General features: G+C 44.4%; 1 protein-coding gene across 4 annotated transcripts in view; it reads left to right on the top strand.

The window, feature by feature from the left end:
- Nucleotides 1-20,610, top strand: part of LOC134902689 (small conductance calcium-activated potassium channel protein 2-like) — a 253,127-nt gene that overhangs the window by 99,447 nt on the left and 133,070 nt on the right. For all 4 annotated transcript variants that reach the window (XM_063914408.1, XM_063914409.1, XM_063914407.1 and 1 more), the window contains one exon: nucleotides 10,995-11,413. In XM_063914408.1, the coding sequence (XP_063770478.1) occupies nucleotides 10,995-11,413 (419 nt within the window). The remainder of the gene's footprint in view (nucleotides 1-10,994; nucleotides 11,414-20,610) is intronic.

Below are 20,610 nucleotides of genomic sequence, written 5' to 3'. Positions count from 1 at the left end.
GCAGTCACACAGGGAAGGAATTTCCAGGGCTTATGGTCAAGCCTGGAGACATCTCTTCATATAAACATTCTGGAACTAAGGGCCATTTACAATGCCCTAAGTCAAGCGAAACCCCTGCTTCAGGGTCAGGCGGTATTGATCCAATCGGACAACATCACGTCAGTCGCCCACGTAAACAGACAGGGCGGCACGGGAAGCAGGGAGGCAATGGCAGAAGCTGCAAGGATTCTTCGCTGGGCGGAGAATCATGTGATAGCACTGTCAGCAGTGTTCATTCCGGGAGTGGACAACTGGGAAGCAGACTTCCTCAGCAGACACGACCTTCACCCGGGAGAGTGGGGACTTCACCCAGAAGTCTTCCACCTGATTGTAAACCGTTGGAAAAAACCAAAGGTGGACATAATGGCGTCCCGTCTAAACAAAAAACTAGACAGATATTGCGCCAGGTCAGGGGACCCTCAGGCAATAGCGGTGGACGCTCTGGTAACACCGTGGGTGTACCAGTCAGTGTATGTGTTCCCTCCTCTGCCTCTCATACCAAAAGTACTGAGAATCATAAGAAGGAGAGGAGTAAGAACTATACTCGTGGTTCCGGATTGGCCAAGAAGGACTTGGTATCCGGAACTTCAAGAGATGCTCACGGACGAACCGTGGCCTCTACCTCTAAGAAAGGACCTGCTCCAGCAGGGGCCTTGTCTGTTCCAAGACTTACCGCGGCTGCGTTTGACGGCTTGGCGGTTGAACGCCGGATCCTGAAGGAAAAAGGCATTCCAGATGAAGTCATCCCTACCCTGGTCAAGGCCAGGAAGGACGTAACCGCAAAACATTATCACCGCATTGGCGAAAATATGTTGCGTGGTGGGAGGCCAAGAAGGCCCTACAGAGGAATTTCAACTGGGTCGTTTCCTCCATTTCCTGCAAACAGGACTGTCTATGGGCCTAAAATTAGGGTCCATTAAGGTTCAAATTTCGGCCCTGTCGATTTTCTTCCAAAAGGAACTGGCTTCAGTACCTGAAGTTCAGACATTTGTAAAAGGGGTACTGCATATACAGCCTCCTTTTGTGCCTCCAGTGGCACCTTGGGATCTCAATGTTGTGTTGAGTTTCCTAAAGTCACATTGGTTTGAACCACTCACCACTGTGGACTTAAAATATCTCACATGGAAGGTGACGATGCTGTTAGCCCTGGCTTCAGCCAGGCGTGTGTCAGAACTGGCGGCTTTATCATATAAAAGCCCTTATTTAATATTTCATTCTGACAGGGCAGAATTGAGGACTTGTCCTCAATTTCTACCTAAGGTGGTTTCTGCATTTCACATGAAGCAACCTATTGTGGTACCTGCGGCTACTAAGGACTTGGAGGATTCCAAGTTGCTTGACGTGGTCAGGGCCCTGAAAATATATGTTTCCAGGACGGCTGGAGTCAGAAAATCTGACTCGCTGTTTATCCTGTATGCACCCAACAAACTGGGTGCTCCTGCTTCTAAGCAGACGATTGCTCGTTGGATTTGTAGTACAATTCAGCTTGCACATTCTGTGGCAGGCCTGCCACAGCCAAAAATCTTAAAATGCCCACTCCACAAGGAAGGTGGGCTCATCTTGGGCAGCTGCCCGAGGGGTCTCGGCTTTACAACTTTGCCGAGCAGTTACTTGGTCAGGAGCAAATACGTTTGTAAACTTCTACAAATTTGTTACCCTGGCTGAGGAGGACCTGGAGTTCTCTCATTCGGTGCTGCAGAGTCATCCGCACTCTCCCGCCCGTTTGGGAGCTTTGGTATAATCCCCATGGTCCTTACGGAGTTCCCAGCATCCACTAGGACGTCAGAGAAAATAAGAATTTACTTACCGATAATTCTATTTCTCGTAGTCCGTAGTGGATGCTGGGCGCCCATCCCAAGTGCGGATTGTCTGCAATACTGGTACATAATTATTGTTACCAAAAAATTCGGGTTATTGTTGTAGTGAGCCATCTTTTATAGAGGCTTCTCTATTATCATGCTGTTAACTGGGTTCAGATCACAAGTTGTACAGTGTGATTGGTGTGGCTGGTATGAGTCTTACCCGGGATTCAAAATCCTTCCTTATTGTGTACGCTCGTCCGGGCACAGTATATCTAACTGAGGCTTGGAGGAGGGTCATAGGGGGAGGAGCCAGTGCACACCAGGTGATCCTAAAGCTTTCTTTAGATGTGCCCTGTCTCCTGCGGAGCCGCTATTCCCCATGGTCCTTACGGAGTTCCCAGCATCCACTACGGACTACGAGAAATAGAATTATCGGTAAGTAAATTCTTATTTTTATTTTTCAGACAGGAGGTATGTACCTTAATGTGCAGTGGGTGGAGGGGGGTCTGGGGTACTTGCTTACAGGGTCAGATTAAGGCAGACAAAACTTTTTTCTTCCTTGGGCAAAACTCTAGCAGAGTGACCTCAGACCAGGAGTGTATGTACAGTACAGTACAGTACAATTTCTTATTATTAATGAGTCGATCTAGTTAGCCGGGAAGGGTGCGATGTGCCGTTGTCACTGCGTTTCAACGCCGACAACAGCACCCGATCTCGCACCCTTTGCGTGCTGAAATCAGCCCCAATTCACATAAAATTACTCCGACCTCTATGGGGTGGCGAGCACTTTTGTGCAAATTTGGGCCACCATAAAGTGCAGCAGCTACCACGATAACAAAATTAGATGGAGTAACTTGCGCCCTTCAGCTGCAGCTCAATCACCACTTGCAAGAGCACCAAGTCTTGTTCAACATATATAAAACACAAGGGTAAGTGGTCCTCAAGCGCTGCTACCACGATGACTAACACCCGCAAGATCATCACGGCTAATTGGATTGATCCCTTATACTCTAACCCAGGCATTCCCAACCACGGTCCTCAAGGCACATCAACAGTGCAGGTTTTAGTGATATCCAGGCTGCAGCACAGATGGTTAAATCAAAATAACTGAGCTACTAATTAAGTCACCTGTGCTGAAGCCTGGATATCACTAAAACATGTACTGTTAGTGTGCCTTGAGGACCGTGGTTGGGAATGTCTGCTCTAACCCATTGGTTAATGTACAAGTCGATGGTGGGGAAACTGCGCATGTGCAGGAGCCATTGCACAAATGTGCAGAACGGGTCCTGCATCCTCGCACACAGTGCCCCCTGTCGCCACCATTTTGTGGGAGTGTCAATGTCAGCATCTGCGTCTGGCAGCGCAGATTTATTAACCTCGTCTGTGGATCTGAGATGGCCATCTGAGAAACTTGATCATGCGGACAGACCCGATGGTGAGTCTTGAGAATCAACACTGGATCACATAAGTAGTCAGGAGGCTTCTATTTACACGAGAAGCCTCCTGGTGCATTATCATATTAGCTTACCATATTGTGCAGCCGCTTCCCTTCGACTATGCAACACCGTACAACTCTGGATCAGACCCTACTCTGTATTTTTGCCCACTGTATTATATAAATCAGTTAGAGGTGTTTTTGGTTTCTTATATTGAATGTTGAAGGCCCCATCCTATCTACTGAGCAGCACTATATATATATATATATATATATATATATATAGATATATATATACATATATATATATATTTCTCTAACGTCTTAGTGGATATTGGAAGTTGAAGACTACCATGGGGGGTATAGATCGAGTCCATTGGAGCCTGGCACTTTAAGAAATTAATAGTGTGTGCTGGCTCCTCCCCTCTATGCCCCTCCTAGCAGACTCAGTTTAGAAAATTTACCCAAGGAGCCGGGTGCAGTCTGTTGCTCTCCAGAGAGTTTTCTTCAGAAATGTATTTTAGTTTATTATTTTCAGGCAGCACTGGTTGGCAACCAGTCTACTTGCATCGTGGGACTTAGGGGGGGGACCGAACCAACTTCCTCAGAGTTACTGTTTCGTATCCCCGCTGACAGGACACTGAGCTCTTGAGGTGATGTTTCTCAAACCCTAACAGATGCCGAAGCAGTTGCGGTGCGGAGAGTAATACGCCGGGGTCACGGTTTTCGGGTCCTCGGTGCAAATGGCGGTATGAAGGGACAGCGATCACCCAGCTATGGGCTGCGGTGCCCGCTGTGTACCGACACTGTCATTATACATTAGAAAGGAGGTTGCACACTCTCTTTTTACACAAAATGGAGAAGCCAGTATAAATAAATTAGAGGGACTGCGTGCCATTACGGGGGCGGGGCATCCCAGAGAGCGGGACCAGAAGCTCAAAGGCGCCATTTCCTGCTGCTGAGTACAAGTTGCATGCTGAGACTGCTCCTCTACAAGACCCACTGAATCACCAATTGTACTGGTACCAGAGGGTTATAGAGAAGGGGGGAGCGCATAGTCAGCGGCTATACCACTGTGAGGTAAATTACACATAAGAGATACCCAGCGGGGCGCTGCTCTGACTGTGGTTTTGTGTGCTGGTCCCATTCCTCTCTGTGTCACTCCATTCAGGGTTGGCTGAAATAAGTGTGCTGTCTCACTATTACTACACTGTGTTTCCTACTTAACTCTGTGTTTTCTGCTAAAGCATGTCTGCAAATAAGTCTGTGTGTACTTCATGCAAGGCTAGGTTTACACCTTCCTCATATGGGTCTCTGCAGTGTACCCAATGCTCACTACCTTCACAGGGTAGTGATATGCAGGAACCTCAGTGGTTTCAATCATTTAAAACTAGTGATGTGCACCAGAAATTTTTCGGGTTTTGTGTTTTGGTTTTGGATTCGGTTCCGCGGCCGTGTTTTGGATTCGGACGCGTTTTGGCAAAACCTCCCTGAAAATTTTTTGTCGGATTCGGGTGTGTTTTGGATTCGGGTGTTTTTTTACAAAAAACCCTCAAAAACAGCTTAAATCATAGAATTTGTGGGTCATTTTAATCCCATAGTATTATTAAACTCAATAACCATAATTTACACTCATTTTCAGTCTATTCTGAACACCTCACACCTCACAATATTATTTTTAGTCCTAAAATTTGCACCGAGGTCGCTGGATGGCTAAGCTAAGCGACACAAGTGGCCGACACAAACACCTGGCCCATCTAGGAGTGGCACTGCAGTGTCAGGCAGGATGGCACTTCAAAAAAATTGTCCCCAAACAGCACATGATGCAAAGAAAAAAAGAGGCGCACCAAGGTCGCTGTGTGACTAAGCTAAGCGACACAAGTGGCCGACACAAATACCTGGCCCATCTAGGAGTGGCACTGCAGTGTCAGACAGGATGGCACTTCAAAAAAATAGTCCCCAAACAGCACATGATGCAAAGAAAAAAAGAGGCGCAATGAGGTAGCTGTGTGACTAAGCTAAGCGACCCAAGTGGCCCACACAAACACCTGGCCCATCTAGGAGTGGCACTGCAGTGTCAGACAGGATGGCACTTCAAAAAAATAGTCCCCAAACAGCACATGATGCAAAGAAAAAAAGAGGTGCACCAAGGTCGCTGTGTGACTAAGCTAAGCGACACAAGTGGCCGACACAAACACCTGGCCCATCTAGGAGTGGCACTGCAGTGTCAGACAGGATGGCACTTCAAAAAAATAGTCCCTAAACAGCACATGATGCAAAGAAAAAAAGAGGCGCACCAAGGTCGCTGTGTGACTAAGCTAAGCGACACAAGTGGCCGACACAAACACCTGGCCCATCTAGGAGTGGCACTGCAGTGTCAGGCAGGATGGCTCTTCAAAAAAATTGTCCCCAAACAGCACATGATGCAAAGAAAAAATGAGGCGCACCAAGGTCGCTGTGTGACTAAGCTAAGCGACACAAGTGGCCGACACAAACACCTGGCCCATCTAGGAGTGGCACTGCAGTTTTCTAGTGAAAGGATGAGTGCTTCCATCCTCATGTGAATCCTAACCACTAGCCATGAACATAGGCCAGGGCCTCAGCCGTTCCTTGCCACTCCGTGTCGTAAATGGCATATTGGCAAGTTTACGCTTCTCATCAGACGCTTTCAATTTTGATTTTTGGGTCATTTTACTGAACTTTTGTTTTTTGGATTTTACATGCTCTCTACTATGACATTGGGCAATGGCCTTGGCAGACGACGTTGATGGCATTTCATCGTCTCGGCCATGACTAGTGGCAGCAGCTTCAGCACGAGGTGGAAGTGGATCTTGATCTTTCCCTATTTTAACCTCCACATTTTTGTTCTCCATTTTTTAATGTGTGGAATTATATGCCAGTATCAATAGCAATGGCCTACTACTATATATACTGCGCACAACTGAAATGCACCACAGGTATGGATGGATAGTATACGTGACGACACAGAGGTAGGTAGAGCATTGGCCTTCCGTACCGTACTGCTATAAATACTGGTGGTCACTGTCAGCAAACTGCAAAACTAAAATGCACCACAGGTATAGAATCTAGATGGATAGTATACTTGACGACACAAAGGTAGGTAGAGCAGTGGCCTTCCATACCGTACTGCTATATATACTGGTGGTCACTGTCAGCAAACTGAAAAACTAAAATGCACCACAGGTATAGAATCTAGATGGATAGTATACTTGACGACACAGAGGTAGGTAGAGCAGTGGCCTTCCGTACCGTACTGCTATATATACTGGTGGTCACTGTCAGCAAACTGCAAAACTAAAATGCACCACAGGTATAGAATCTAGATGGATAGTATACTTGACGACACAGAGGTAGGTAGAGCAGTGGCCTTCCGTACCGTACTGCTATATATACTGGTGGTCACTGTCAGCAAACTGCAAAACTAAAATGCACCACAGGTATAGAATCTAGATGGATAGTATACTTGACGACACAGAGGTAGGTAGAGCAGAGGCCTTCCGTACCGTACTGCTATATATACTGGTGGTCACTGTCAGCAAACTGCAAAACTAAAATGCACCACAGGTATCAAATCTAGATGGATAGTATACTTGACGACACAGAGGTAGGTAGAGCAGTGGCCTTCCGTACCGTACTGCTATATATACTGGTGGTCACTGTCAGCATACTGCAAAACTAAAATGCACCACAGGTATAGAATCTAGATGGATAGTATACTTGACGACACAGAGGTAGGTAGAGCAGAGGCCTTCCGTACCGTACTGCTATATATACTGGTGGTCACTGTCAGCAAACTGCAAAACTAAAATGCACCACAGGTATAGAATCTAGATGGATAGTATACTTGACGACACAGAGGTAGGTAGAGCAGTGGCCTTCCATACTGTACTGCTATATATACTGGTGGTCACTGTCAGCAAAACTCTGCACTGTACTCCTCCTACATAATACTGCTGGTCCCCAGTCCCCACAATAAAGCAGTGTGAGCACAGATATATGCAGCACACTTGAGCACAGATATGGAGCGTTTTTCAGGCAGACAACGTATAATACTGGTGGTCACTAGTCAGCAAAACTCTGCACTGTACTCCTCCTATATAATACTGCTGGTCCCCAGTCCCCACATTAAAGCAGTGTGAGCACAGATATATGCAGCACACTGAGCACAGATATGGAGCGTTTTTCAGGCAGAGAACGGATAAAACTGGTGGTCACTGATCAGCAAAACTCTGCACTGTACTCCTCCTATATAATACAGCTGCTCCCCAGTCCCCACAATTAAGCAATAAGCACAAATATTTGCATCAACATTAATAAACGGAGAGGACGCCAGCCACGTCCCCTCCCTAACATTTCCAATGCACGAGTGAAAATGGCGGCGACGCGCGGCTGCTTATATAGAATCCGAATCTCGCGAGAATCCGACAGCGGGATGATGACGTTCGGGCGCGCTCGGGTTAACCGAGCCATACGGGAGAATCCGAGTATGCCTCGGACCCGTGTAAAATGGGTGAAGTTCGGCGGGGTTCGGTTTCCGAGGAACCGAACCCGCTCATCACTATTTAAAACTATGAATACTAACATAAATTCAGAGTTAGCTACGGCTAAGCAAGAAAGGCAAACCCTGAAACAGTCTATGGACACTTTCATGTTAGCTGCTGCCGACCACAGACAGGCTCCTCAGCACCCCCTGTTGTTCTCTCATAAACGCACTTTCCCACAGATATTGCAGTCTGACTGTGATTCTGAATTACCAGAGTTAGATGAGGGAGATTTAGAGGTGGATGAGGATAATTCCCTGTCCCTAGGAGTTGAGGCCCTAATTTATGCTATTAGAGAGGTCCTCAATATTCCAGATAAGGAAGCAGAACCAGCAGAGGAATTGTTTTTTAACGTGAAAATAAAGTCCCCTGCAACCTTCCCAGTTTCTAAGGAATTAGATTCCCTTGCAAAGGCAGCATGGATAAATCCTGACAAAAAATGTATTACTCCTAAACGGGTACTAAATTCCTTTCCTTTCCCTACAGAGGATAGGAAAATCTTGGAAATCCTTCCAACAGTGGATACGTCTGTATCCAGGCTATCACGTAAAATTGTACTACCTGGGGCAATTTCTCTCAAAGACCCAGCTGATCGCAAAATTGAGACCACTCTTAAATCAATTTATACTGCAGCAGGCAGAGCACAACGCCCTGCCACAGTGTGCTGGATTTCTAGAGCCATGGTAACATTGTCTGATGATATTTTGAAAGGTCTGCTTACACTACTATATATATATATATATATATATACCTATTACACATAACAGGACACTTCTTTCATTCAGATAGTGTACAGTGTATATTGTTTTTATAGAGATGTTTCAGCATGATATCCTTGCACACCTGCATTTACATTTATGAGTTAGCTCAGTGGTTCCATAAATATCTTTAATCACGGCATCCTAGTGTATAAGCATTTTTTTTCACGGCACCCCCAGGAAATAAAGTTCTGTATTGATACATTTAAAAAACATGTTAAATTAAGTAAACTGTGCCTTCCTGTCACCTTTAGGTTCAGTTATGTGGTGGTGTACAGTTGTCCACATATTGGGGTACATTTACTAAGATGGGAGTTCTATAAAAGATGGGATGTTGCCCATAGCAACCCATCAGATTCCAGGTATTATCTTCTACAATGTGCTAGAATCTGATTGGTTGCTATGGGCAACATCCCATCTTAAATAGAACTCCCATCTTAGTAACTTTACCCCATTGTATGATTGGCAGCCACTAGCACTGGTTTTTCATATCACTTTGACCATAAATAATTTGATTTGGTCCTGGACCACCAACCCGAGTCACCACTGTAAGAGCCCCGCAGCACCCTAGGCACACAGTTTGGGAACCACCACTGAGTTAAGGAGTATCTACACAGAGTTCAGAGAAAAAGTTTGTGATCCTGGAATTATCTACTCCCCTGCATTTAGTGTCTTGGGCTGATCTTCATGTAAATACTGTTAATAGATAAGGTGAGTCTAAATATTAACTGACTAGATGTTAAGATATAGGGGGATATCCAATTAGTCCCAACATTTTTGTTGCAAAAAATGGGGTTGCAGAGGTGGTGAGGATTCGCAATTTATTTTCTTTCTTTTTTTGTCACTGATATTGTTTCTGCACATCTAATTGGGCCCCCATATTTTGAGCCCGAAAAGTGTACCGTCATCTCGCAGAAGTACATAATATTCGTGAAAAGTCATCGACCTATGTATTTTCGGGCCGCAATCATGAAAAAAAACTTTTTCGGGGATTTTATTTCGCCTGTCCGAGGCAGGTAAAACAAAATCTCTGATATAAGCCAACATCGGGTCGGCGGCAATTAGCCGCGGAGGCTAATTGGGTACCGGCTATAAGATATTAGAGGTAAAGTTTAAATCATAGGCAAGAAATTTTCACTGTGCTAATCAGACATCCTATTTACCTGCTCGTAGATACAGAGATTTTGACCCTCAGTTAGGACATTTTAGAGCAGATTTGTCCTGAATTTTGCACGATTGTGTTCAAACAGATATTAATCTGGACTAATTGTAAAATCCAGTTAGTTGATGACTGTGCTAGTATGTGAAATTATTGGTTGATCAATTTATATACACTACTTTCATCTGGTTGCTCAGACTCATGGAGGTATATTTACTAAAGGTCCATTTATAGCGATATAAAATCGATAGAAATCGATATTGTGTTCTTGAACATGAAACACACATTTACTGGCAGTTAAAACTCAATAAACATAAATTTATATTGCTTTCAAATCTACCTTTGTGAATATACCCTATGGTGTTTATTCAAATTGGGTAAAGATTGTGTTGCTTTCCAATTAGGCTGATCTACCAAAATTGCCTGTTTAGGGAAACCTTTCATAGGCTCATAGAAGGACCTTATTTATTTATTACCAGTTATTTATATAGCACACACATATTCTGCAGCGCTTTACAGAGAATATTTGGCCATTCACATCAGTCCCTGCCCCAGTGGAGCTTACAATCTATATTCCATACCACAGTTACACCACACACATTCATGCTAGGGTTAACCAACTAGCCTACCAGTATATATTTGGATTGTGGGAGAAAACCGGAGTACCTGGAGGAAACCCACGCAAGCATGAGGAGAATATACAAACTCCACACAGTTAAGTCCATGGTGTGAATTGAACCCATGGCCTCTGAGCTGAGAAGCAGCAATGTTAATGATTACACCACCTGTGCTTCCCAGGTTTGCAGGATAGCCCTTAGAAATGTCAAGGGTGATATCAGAGAACAGCAGATTGCAGTCAGGTATATTACAGACAGTTTAAAACATCTTAACTATTAGTATAAGAGTTATTAAATATGAATTTGTGAACGTTGCAAAATGCCTTTTCATATTAGATCTATCGTCAATGTTTAGTTACCCTTTGACAGCAACAAGCTGCTTAGGTCAGGTTACCATAAGGAATACATAAAGTTGTCCAGTGAAATATACAGATAAATATTGTTTTCTTCCTGCAAATTTATTAACATTTCAATATTCTTAATTGTGTTAAGTGATCTGAATACTCTACCCTGTAAATAGTTCCATGCCCATTTACCCGCTTTTTTATATGAGTGCACAGTCTTTTTATTCCGTTTCTTATGTATCCTAATTTTCTATGGCCTAAACTCTTCTTTGTCTTAGCTTTTCATGGTGGACAATGGAGCGGATGATTGGAGAATAGCCATGACCTACGAACGGATATTTTTCATCACCCTAGAGTTAACCGTGTGTGCCATCCATCCCATTCCTGGACAGTACTCCTTTACCTGGACAGCCCGTCTGGCCTTCTACTATACCACCTCTGTAGCCAATGCTGACATAGACATCATTTTATCCATCCCCATGTTTTTGAGGCTATACCTAATTGGACGAGTTATGCTCCTTCATAGCAAGCTCTTCACTGATGCCTCTTCAAGGAGCATTGGTGCACTCAATAAGATTAATTTCAATACTCGCTTTGTAATGAAGACACTTATGACCATCTGCCCGGGCACTGTACTTCTGGTTTTCAGTATCTCGTCCTGGATCATTGCGGCATGGACAGTTCGAGTTTGTGAGAGGTAAGTGCCTCTCCTACTTTGGCCACTCACTGCTGGATTTCATAATGAACAGCAAAACCCCTCTTGTGTTCAGCATGAGATTGGCATGTTTTTTCCTTTTAAATGTGCCTACATTTCATTTAATAAAATCCTTCAGGGTGAGTTTATAAAATAAAAAATATATTTAATTTTGTACGATGACTTTTAATAGTCTGTGAAAATGCCACTGCTGGTCCTTTTCTGTATGCTGCTGTCTGTATTTGCCTGTGTTTTTATATTTGGCTACACGAAAGGACTTGTTTGGCAGCAGTATGAAAATTGTTTAACTTATGAATTTAAAATAGTCCCTATTTTTCTTTCAACAAGTAGAATAATCTCTAGCAATGGCCGCTCATGAAGCTGAATGTTTCTTTAGTCATACCTTCCAATATGCTTATTTCAGTGGGCCATTTCAGTGGGTGCACAGTGATTTCCCGATATTACCAATGTTTTCCTGTTGTGATAACATTTAATCCACACAGGGTCGGACTGGCCCACAAGGGTACAGGGGAAACCACCGGTGGGCCCCACTCTTTCCTCTAGGGATCAGGTTCCACTTGTATTATACATGGTAGATATGTTGCATTACACTGCACAAGACTGTTGTGCATTTCAAGCCTCTGTGGAGGCTAGCCACACCCCCTTTGTAGACTGGGCGCTACCCCAAGTATGGGCCCCTATCACTGTATTCCCCCGGTGGGCCCTTCATACCCCAGTCCGACACTGAATCCACATTTGGACAGCTCCTGCTATTTAGGAACATCTAGTACATGTACCCATTTGTGGCTTACCATTATGTACCAACATTTATACGAAGAATGGAGCTGACAGGGGAGGGGGACCCCACTGGTCCCAGCTGTGTATGCACCTAGGAGAATAGGTGTATGTCTTCCAACTCTGGCAGTTCTATTTTCTTCAGGGTGTGTTTCAGGTGAATGGCTGCTGTTTTGTAGTGAGAGGGCTCCAGCTAGAGGAAACTCCCGTAAAAGTGATACATGGTCCGAGGGTGTGTCCCTAAAAAGCTGCAGTTCTCCAAATGTTGGCGCAATTGAAAAATTGGTAAGGAAAACCAGGAGAAGGCAACTGAGCAGACAAGGCAGAATGTTTTTTAGTTAAATCATATCTCTTCTATAACAAGCATTAATAGAACGTTCTTAGGAGAGCTGTTTTTCAGGAAAACGTTTAATAAATAGAAAGCAGATCCTTTAATCAGAAGAGCATAACTGCAGCCCTCAAGTACCCTTGTTGAGTCAGTTTTCAATACCATCTCAGTCATGAAACAGGTGATTCTGTTTAAAACACTAAAGCACATCTGTTACCACCAGGAAATAGAGGTGGGAGAATAATCTGATAGCTCATAATGGTTAATATTATAAAATGAAAGACAAAATACATTTCCCTTCAATACAGAATTTAGATTTAGTAGGGAATGGCATTTAAAGAGAGGGAGGTGTGCAAACCCTTTAAAAGTAATTGACCTGCTGTGTCATTATATCAGTATATCAGTGACTTTTAATTACATGGGATAGATTACACCTAGGAAATGTATTGCAATTTGATTATTTGCGCAATATATAAAGCTAAGATGATTTATTCATAGGTATACTCCATAAGTATACTATTTATAGAAGGATTTCTCTGAAAAATATATCTGTACGATTACCTAAGAATCACTGTCATTACCATTACATTTAGACAGATACACTGTATTGAAGGGAAGGATAAACTATTTATACAGTACATAATATCTATCAAATAAACCATCATCTGTGTGAATGCTGTTATGCTGTAATGAAAAAAAAGAAATGCTGAAAATAATGTATAAAAGCCTCCAAATCTCTTTGGTCATCCATATTAGATCTCCAGGATGGCCTGACATCATGTACTGTACCATGTAGAGATATTAATGGCTATACATCTGCTACTTGATGAGTGCAGGCCCTAATTGCTCTACCACAGTAACATTATTACTACGAATGCTTCTTTAAACACCGTAAATTTGATTTGATGTAACCAAAAGACATTTAACTATGTTCCTCTATTATGTAGCAGTAAAATAAAATATATTTATATGTAAGGAGCATTGAAAAAAACAATGACTAGTCTGAGAAGAGGGTTGAGGCTTAATAAAGGAAATGTATGGTTTCATTTTACCCCCTTAATGACATTTCTGTAGTTTTATCACAAATCTAATGCTTAAACCTGCTCTCTTCTTCATTTCACATACATACAAATACACCTGTACCGTGTGCTAATCAGTGACATCATAGATACATTATACATAGATACATTGTCAGCTATATCTGTCTCTGCAAGCAGCAGTGGATGATTAGGGTCTCACCAATCAAATACTAAATTTGTCACAGATACTATTCTGAATTTTCATCTTATTACCTGCAGGTGTTAGACAGACTGCATTATTGTATTTTTCGTAAGACTGGAAAATCTCTTTTCCCTTTTATGTCACTGTCTTTAGTTCATTCTGTCCAGCACATCATTGTTCTACATCAGCTACATCTCTGGTCGTGGCTTGGTCCCGCTGATTAAGTATACTCAGCATAGCATATCTGGTATGGGATGAGTCAATGTATACACAGAAAGTGATTTGTATGCATATGCATCTATGCTGATTTGCATATGCATATTTCTGGTACTAACACCAGCCTACACCTGATATGGTGGGATTGGGATGGGAAGGAGCATTCTATTATTGTCTGAGTACGTAGGGGATTGTACGTGCAGACCGGTAAACAGGCGCATAGATACCGTATAGCATATGATGATAAAGACGGGAGTCAGCGCTAGTAAAAACTAATGATTATTTGTTTGTAAATTGCTGCGAATTGCTGCTTCTTCCTTGGGTATATATTATGCTTTTGTGCCCATGCATACGTTAATGTTTTTTTCATTTTATTTTTCTTATATGTGAAATAGGAAGTTAACAATGACATATTAGAGATGTATTTGAAGTTTCATTGATTCCTAGTAGTGAATATGTATTTTGCAAACAAAACAAATGGTTTAAAACATGGGGGTAATGGTATATGATTCATGCGTACGCCAGGTGCATATGCTGCTAGTGACAACCAGCATGTATCTTGCGATATGTGTAATATTCATGTACATATACATATATACATATACATGCATCTGATGCTAAATTGCACCTGTGTTTTGGCCCAACTTGCAGCCATCTCTACATCAGCCCATGCATATAAGACCTGCACACTGCATCGTCGGGATCCGGATTGAAAGTCGACAGTAACTAGGTCGACAATGTCTAGGTCGACCACTATTGGTCGACAGTAACTAGGTCGACAGGGTCAAAAGGTCGACAGGGTCAAAAGGTCGACATGTTCTAGGTCGACAGGCCAAAAGGTCGACATGAGTTTTTCCAAATTTTTTTCTTTTTTTGAACCTTTTCATACTTAACGATCCACGTGGACTACGATTGGAACGGTAATCTGTGCCGAGCGAAGCGCCAGCGGAGCGAAGGCACCATGCCCGAAGCATGGCGAGCGAAGCGAGCCATGCGAGGGGACGCGGTGCACTAATTGGGGTTCCCGGTCACTCTACGAAGAAAACGACACCAAAATAACATTAAAAACTCATGTCGACCTTTTGGCCTGTCGACCTAGAACATGTCGACCTTTTGACCCTGTCGACCTTTTGACCCTGTCGACCTAGTTACTGTCGACCAATAGTGGTCGACCTAGACATTGTCGACCTAGTTACTGTCGACTTTCAATACCACACCCGCATCGTCACCAGCAAACTGGTGACGATGCTCTTTCGAGCTTCTTATCTGGGTAAGCGAGTTCTTCTGCCAATATGGCACCACCCACAAAGGCTCTACACATAGGTATTACAGAAATCAGGACACATTCCAGGTACTTCCTAGAATAATAGTTACTGTCCACATTCACATGGGACTCAGTTAAGAGTTTTAGTATTAAAAGTATTGGTATTATACCTGGGCTTTGTTCCCAGAGTCTTATTGATTAACAGAAGCTGATGTACAGTAGACAGAGCCACATGCAGGCTAGTCAGGGCAATAAATGGCCTATTGGCTGATGTCAGCCCATACATTCTAGGCAGTTGACAGATCCCTATACCTTATCTAAAATAAAGATACAGTGGCATATATTGGTGGGCATTTAGTTTATTAATGATGTTAATTGAAATAGGGAAAGTATGGTGGTGAGTATCACTATCTGCCATAACACACCAGGCCTATATGGAGGCCTTCTGGTAGCCCATCACACAAGCAATATAGGCCCACTCTGTCCAGTAGTGCAGCTGACCACAGTATGGTAAAATAAGCCTAACCCGTATATTGGCACCTCGAGATCTATAGCAGTGCGGTCGCTATAGCCATTCTATAGCCAAAAAACTAGGAAGGAATGGAGAGATGTTTAGCACAGTGGTTCTCAAACTTGGTCCTCAGGACCCCAAACAGTTCACAATTTCCAGGTCACCTAGCAGGTTCACAGATGTATTCATTACTCACTGACACGTTTCAAAAGATGCACAGGTGGAGCTAATTATGTCACTTGTGATTTTGGGAGGAGACCTGGAAAACGTGAACTGAGGACTGAGAAGCTGTGGTCTAGCAAGCAATAGAACTAGAAACTTCCACAGTGGAAATCACCACCTTCTTAACTGTGATAAGCTGAAGTGAAAGACACCTCACAATAGACACACCCACTTAATTCTTAGCGCAGTGTTGCCCGTGTATACTCACCTACCTTATGGTTTAAACACTGCCAGGTATATTAGATGCCTTGTCATTCATTTAACATCTATGTGAGATGATGCCTACAAGGGAGATGATCTGCTGCTAGTTGCATAGATAGAAGCTCCAAGGCCACTTCATCGTGGGCATCCCACCACCTTCACCACCAACAACCATCCCTCTAATTGACCAGATCATGTGGCACTAAGTTGGCCACATCATTTCTTACCACTGTTATCAATCAGCCAGACAGGACAGTTGCCATCTGCAGTAATAATTACCTAATACATTATTATTTTGTTTAATATATACATAGATTGTCCACTGTTTATTCAACCTTTATATTGCCCAACACACATACAGCCCACTCTCATTGTCCAACAAACAGACTGCAATTGCTCCCCATAAACAACCTAACAATTTCCCAGCATATAGACATCCTCCCACTGTACCTCTTACAGTCCCCATCCTGGTCAGTTACCAGGCAGGAGGCAATCACCAGTGAACAGAAGTTTTTCATGTTTGCGTACCTTACCCGTGCTATATGCAATTATTGGGCAACCCATTCTGGTTCAATTAACAAATCAGTTTGGTAAATTGATTCTCAAAGTCTAATTTTAGAAATGGTCGAACATTGATTTTAACATGTTTTAGCTGATTCAACTGTTTGATTGTGATTGACAGTATTCAAGTCAGTTCACATTTACGCAAGCCAGTCTGCACTGCGCATGTGCAGCTCTGGTCCTGTAACATCGTTCACAGTGACCACAGCATGACTGAAATGCTGCTGGCATTTAGGGGTAGCGATGGGGAGCTTTCCAGAAAAACGTGTACCCCTTTTCTGAGAGTACCGAAGCCAGTGGTTGCATCTTCCCATGCAGTTATACTGGCCAGAGGGTTACTCAGATGTCCAATGACCCGGCGATGTTCATGCAGTGGATCCTATGCTGTGTCTTCTGAAGCAGCTCAGAGAAGCCAGCAGTGGGCATCTTTTTACACAAGACGCCTCCTGCAGCTCTTGCATATTATGGCACAGCTACTGCGTACAAAAACACAATGGCAGTGCCATTAGCATCCACCTCGAATCAGACCCTGTGACAACAATAATCTTTGCAAAATTATTTACATTTGTTTCTCTTACGTCCTAGAGGATGCTGGGGACTCCGTAAGGACAATGGGGATAGACGGGCTCCGCAGGAGACATGGGCACTTTAAGAAAGACTTTAGGATTTGGGTGTGCACTGGCTCCTCCCTCTATGCCCCTCCTCCAGACCTCAGTTGATTACTGTGCCCAGAGGAGACTGGGTGCTTTTCAGAGGCTCTCCTGAGTTTCTGACAGAAAGTATTTTGTTAGGTTTTTCTCTAACGTCCTAGTGGATGCTGGGGACTCCATAAGGACCATGGGGAATAGACAGGCTCCGCAGGAGACAGGGCACTTTAAGAAAGAATTTGGATACTGGTGTGCTCTGGCTCCTCCCTCTATGTCCCTCCTCCAGACCTCAGTTTGAATCTGTGCCCGGACGAGCTGGGTGCTACTTAGTGAGCTCTCCTGAGCTTGCTATAAGAAAGTATTTTGTTAGGTTTTTTTATTTTCAGAGAGATCTGCTGGCAACAGACTCTCTGCAGCGTGGAACTGAGGGGAGAGAAGCAGCCCTACTCACTGAAGATAGGTCCTGCTTCTTAGGCTACTGGACACCATTAGCTCCAGAGGGATCGTACACAGGATCTCACCCTTTGTTGTCCGATCCCGGAGCCGCGCCGCCGTCCCCCTCGCAGAGCCGGAAGACAGAAGCCGGGTGAAAGAAGCAAGAAGACTTCAAAATCGGCGGCAGAAGACTCCAGTCTTCAAACTGAGGTAGCGCACAGCACTGCAGCTGTGCGCCATTGCTCCCACATTAAACCCACATACTCCGGTCACTGAAGGGTGCAGGGCGCAGGGGGGGGGCGCCCTGGGCAGCAATTAGGACCTCTTGGCAAAAGTTGGGCATATATACAGTTGGGCACTGTATATATGCATGAGCCCCCGCCATAATTTTACACAGAAACGCGGGACAGAAGCCCGCCGCTGAGGGGGCGGGGCTTCTTCCTCAGCACTCACCAGCGCCATTTTCTCTACACAGCTCCGCTGAGAGGAAGCTCCCCAGGCTCTCCCCTGCAGAAACACGGTAGAAGAGGGTAAAAAGAGAGGGGGGGCACATAAATTAGGCACAAAAACATTATATACAGCAGCTACTGGGTTAACACTAAGTTACTGTGTGATTCCTGGGACATATAGCGCTGGGGTGTGTGCTGGCATACTCTCTCTCTGTCTCTCCAAAAGGCCTTGTGGGGGAACTGTCTTCAAAAAGAGCATCCCCTGTGTGTGTGTGGTGTGTCGGTACGCTTGTGTCGACATGTTTGACGAGGAAGGCTATGTGGAAGCAGAGCGGGAGCAAATGAATGTGGGGTCTCCGACGACGGTGCCGACACCTGATTGGATGGATATGTGGAAGGTTTTAAATGATAATGTTAATTCCTTGCATAAAAGGTTGGATAAAGCTGAAACATTAGGACAGTCGGGGTCTCAGCCCATGCCTGATCCTATGTCGCAGAGGCCGTCAGGGTCTCAGAAGCGCCCACTATCCCAAATTGTTGACACAGATATCGACACGGATTCTGACTCCAGTGTCGATGGCGATGATGCAAAGTTACAGCCTAAATTGGCTAAAGCCATCCGTTATATGATTATAGCAATAAAGGATGTGTTGCACATCACAGAGGAAACCCCAGTCCCTGACAAGAGGGTTCATATGTATGGGGAAAAAAGGCAAGTGGTGACCTTTCCCCCTTCACATGAGCTAAATGAGTTATGGGAAAAGGCTTGGGAATCTCCAGATAAAAAACTGCAGATTTCAAAACGGATGCTTATGGCGTATCCTTTCCCGCCAACAGACAGGTTATGCTGTGAATCCTCCCCTAGGGTGGACAAAGCTCTCACACGCTTATCCAAAAGGGTAGCCCTGCCGTCACAGGATACGGCCACCCTAAAAGATGCTGCGGATAGAAAGCAAGAGGGTACCCTGAAGTCCATTTATATACATTCAGGTACCTTACTAAGGCCGGCAATTGCGTCGGCCTGGGTGGGTAGTGCTTGTTAGGGTCTCCTGCCCTGTGCTGCCACGTCGTCATGGCAACCGGGAGACAAGTGCTAGCGGAGTAACCTGAGCGCAGCTGATACTCCGGTTCGGGTCTTTTGCTGTGCAGTGGTTACAGGCATGGGATGCGGTGCTGGTTTTTGTGCTCACAGTCTGTGAGGTCTGAGGGGGGCGTGGACAGCACCTGCTTTATAAGGTCTCTTCTCAGGTTAAGCAGATGCTGCTGAATCTTTGTTGGTTAGTCAGTTCCTGAAAGTTAGCCAGTACTGTGTAGCTTTGTATTTTGTTGTTGCTTACTGCAAATAGGCCTGGGCATTTGGTACTACACTCTGCCAATCCAGACCTAGCAGTAAGACTGGAGTCAGTCGTTTAGCCTGCTGAGGTTCTTTTGCTATTCTGTGAACCCAGCAGGTTTGTGGCTGTACTTTCAGACCTGCCTGCATAATCCTCTCTCACTGTGCAGGGCGTCCATGTGTCAGTTTAGTGGCAGTAAGCTGAACCTGGGCCCTGCAAGTGAGAATTAGGATTGTGGAGACTCTCCTTGTGTCTATTATTCCATCTCTGACCAAGGAGTTTACTGCCACACCCGTTGGTAACCCTTTAGGGTTTTGCTGTTGCCCTTAGCAACAGCATTTCGGGTTCTCTACGTATTAAAACACAACATCTTGCTTTTCCCATCTGAGCATTTCTAATACTAGGGAGACACCCAGTTTCTTAGCCTCTGGGCTTCTCTGTTCACTCTGTGTTGGTTTTGTTACCCTATCACCTTCTGTGTACGTTATGTCATATTTCCCAGTCTGTCTGTGAGTTCATTTGTTTTGCATCCCTCTCTGTTCAGACACCAGTACATTCCTGCAGGCACTGGTGTGTATAACAGTTCAAACACCAGTACATTCCTGCAGGCACTGGTGTGCATAACATATTCAGCAGCCAAATACTCCTGTTGAAATTTTGTGGGAATATGGAGCATACCCCTCAAAATACGTTGCAACAGGTGGTCGATCAGGTGCAGGTCCTGACTCGTCAATTTAATGATTTGTCCATTAAAATGCACACCTCCCAGGCCGCTGGCGGAGCTCCCGCAGCAGCAGCACCTTCAGGGGTTAAGGAGCCGAAAGTAAATCTTCCGGATCGTTTTTCTGGAGATCGCTCGCAGTTCTTTTGTTTCAAGGAGAGCTGCAAGTTATATTTCCAGCTCAGGCCTCAGTCTTCTGGGTCAGAGATTCAGCGGGTGGGCATAGTGATTTCCTTGCTACAAGGAGACCCACAGGTCTGGGCATATGGGTTGCAGCCTGACTGTCCGTCGCTTA

Source organism: Pseudophryne corroboree, chromosome 1 (genome assembly GCF_028390025.1).
Source record: "Pseudophryne corroboree isolate aPseCor3 chromosome 1, aPseCor3.hap2, whole genome shotgun sequence".
Classification (NCBI taxonomy): domain Eukaryota; kingdom Metazoa; phylum Chordata; class Amphibia; order Anura; family Myobatrachidae; genus Pseudophryne; species Pseudophryne corroboree.
This window is presented reverse-complemented; position numbering and strand designations above follow the sequence as displayed.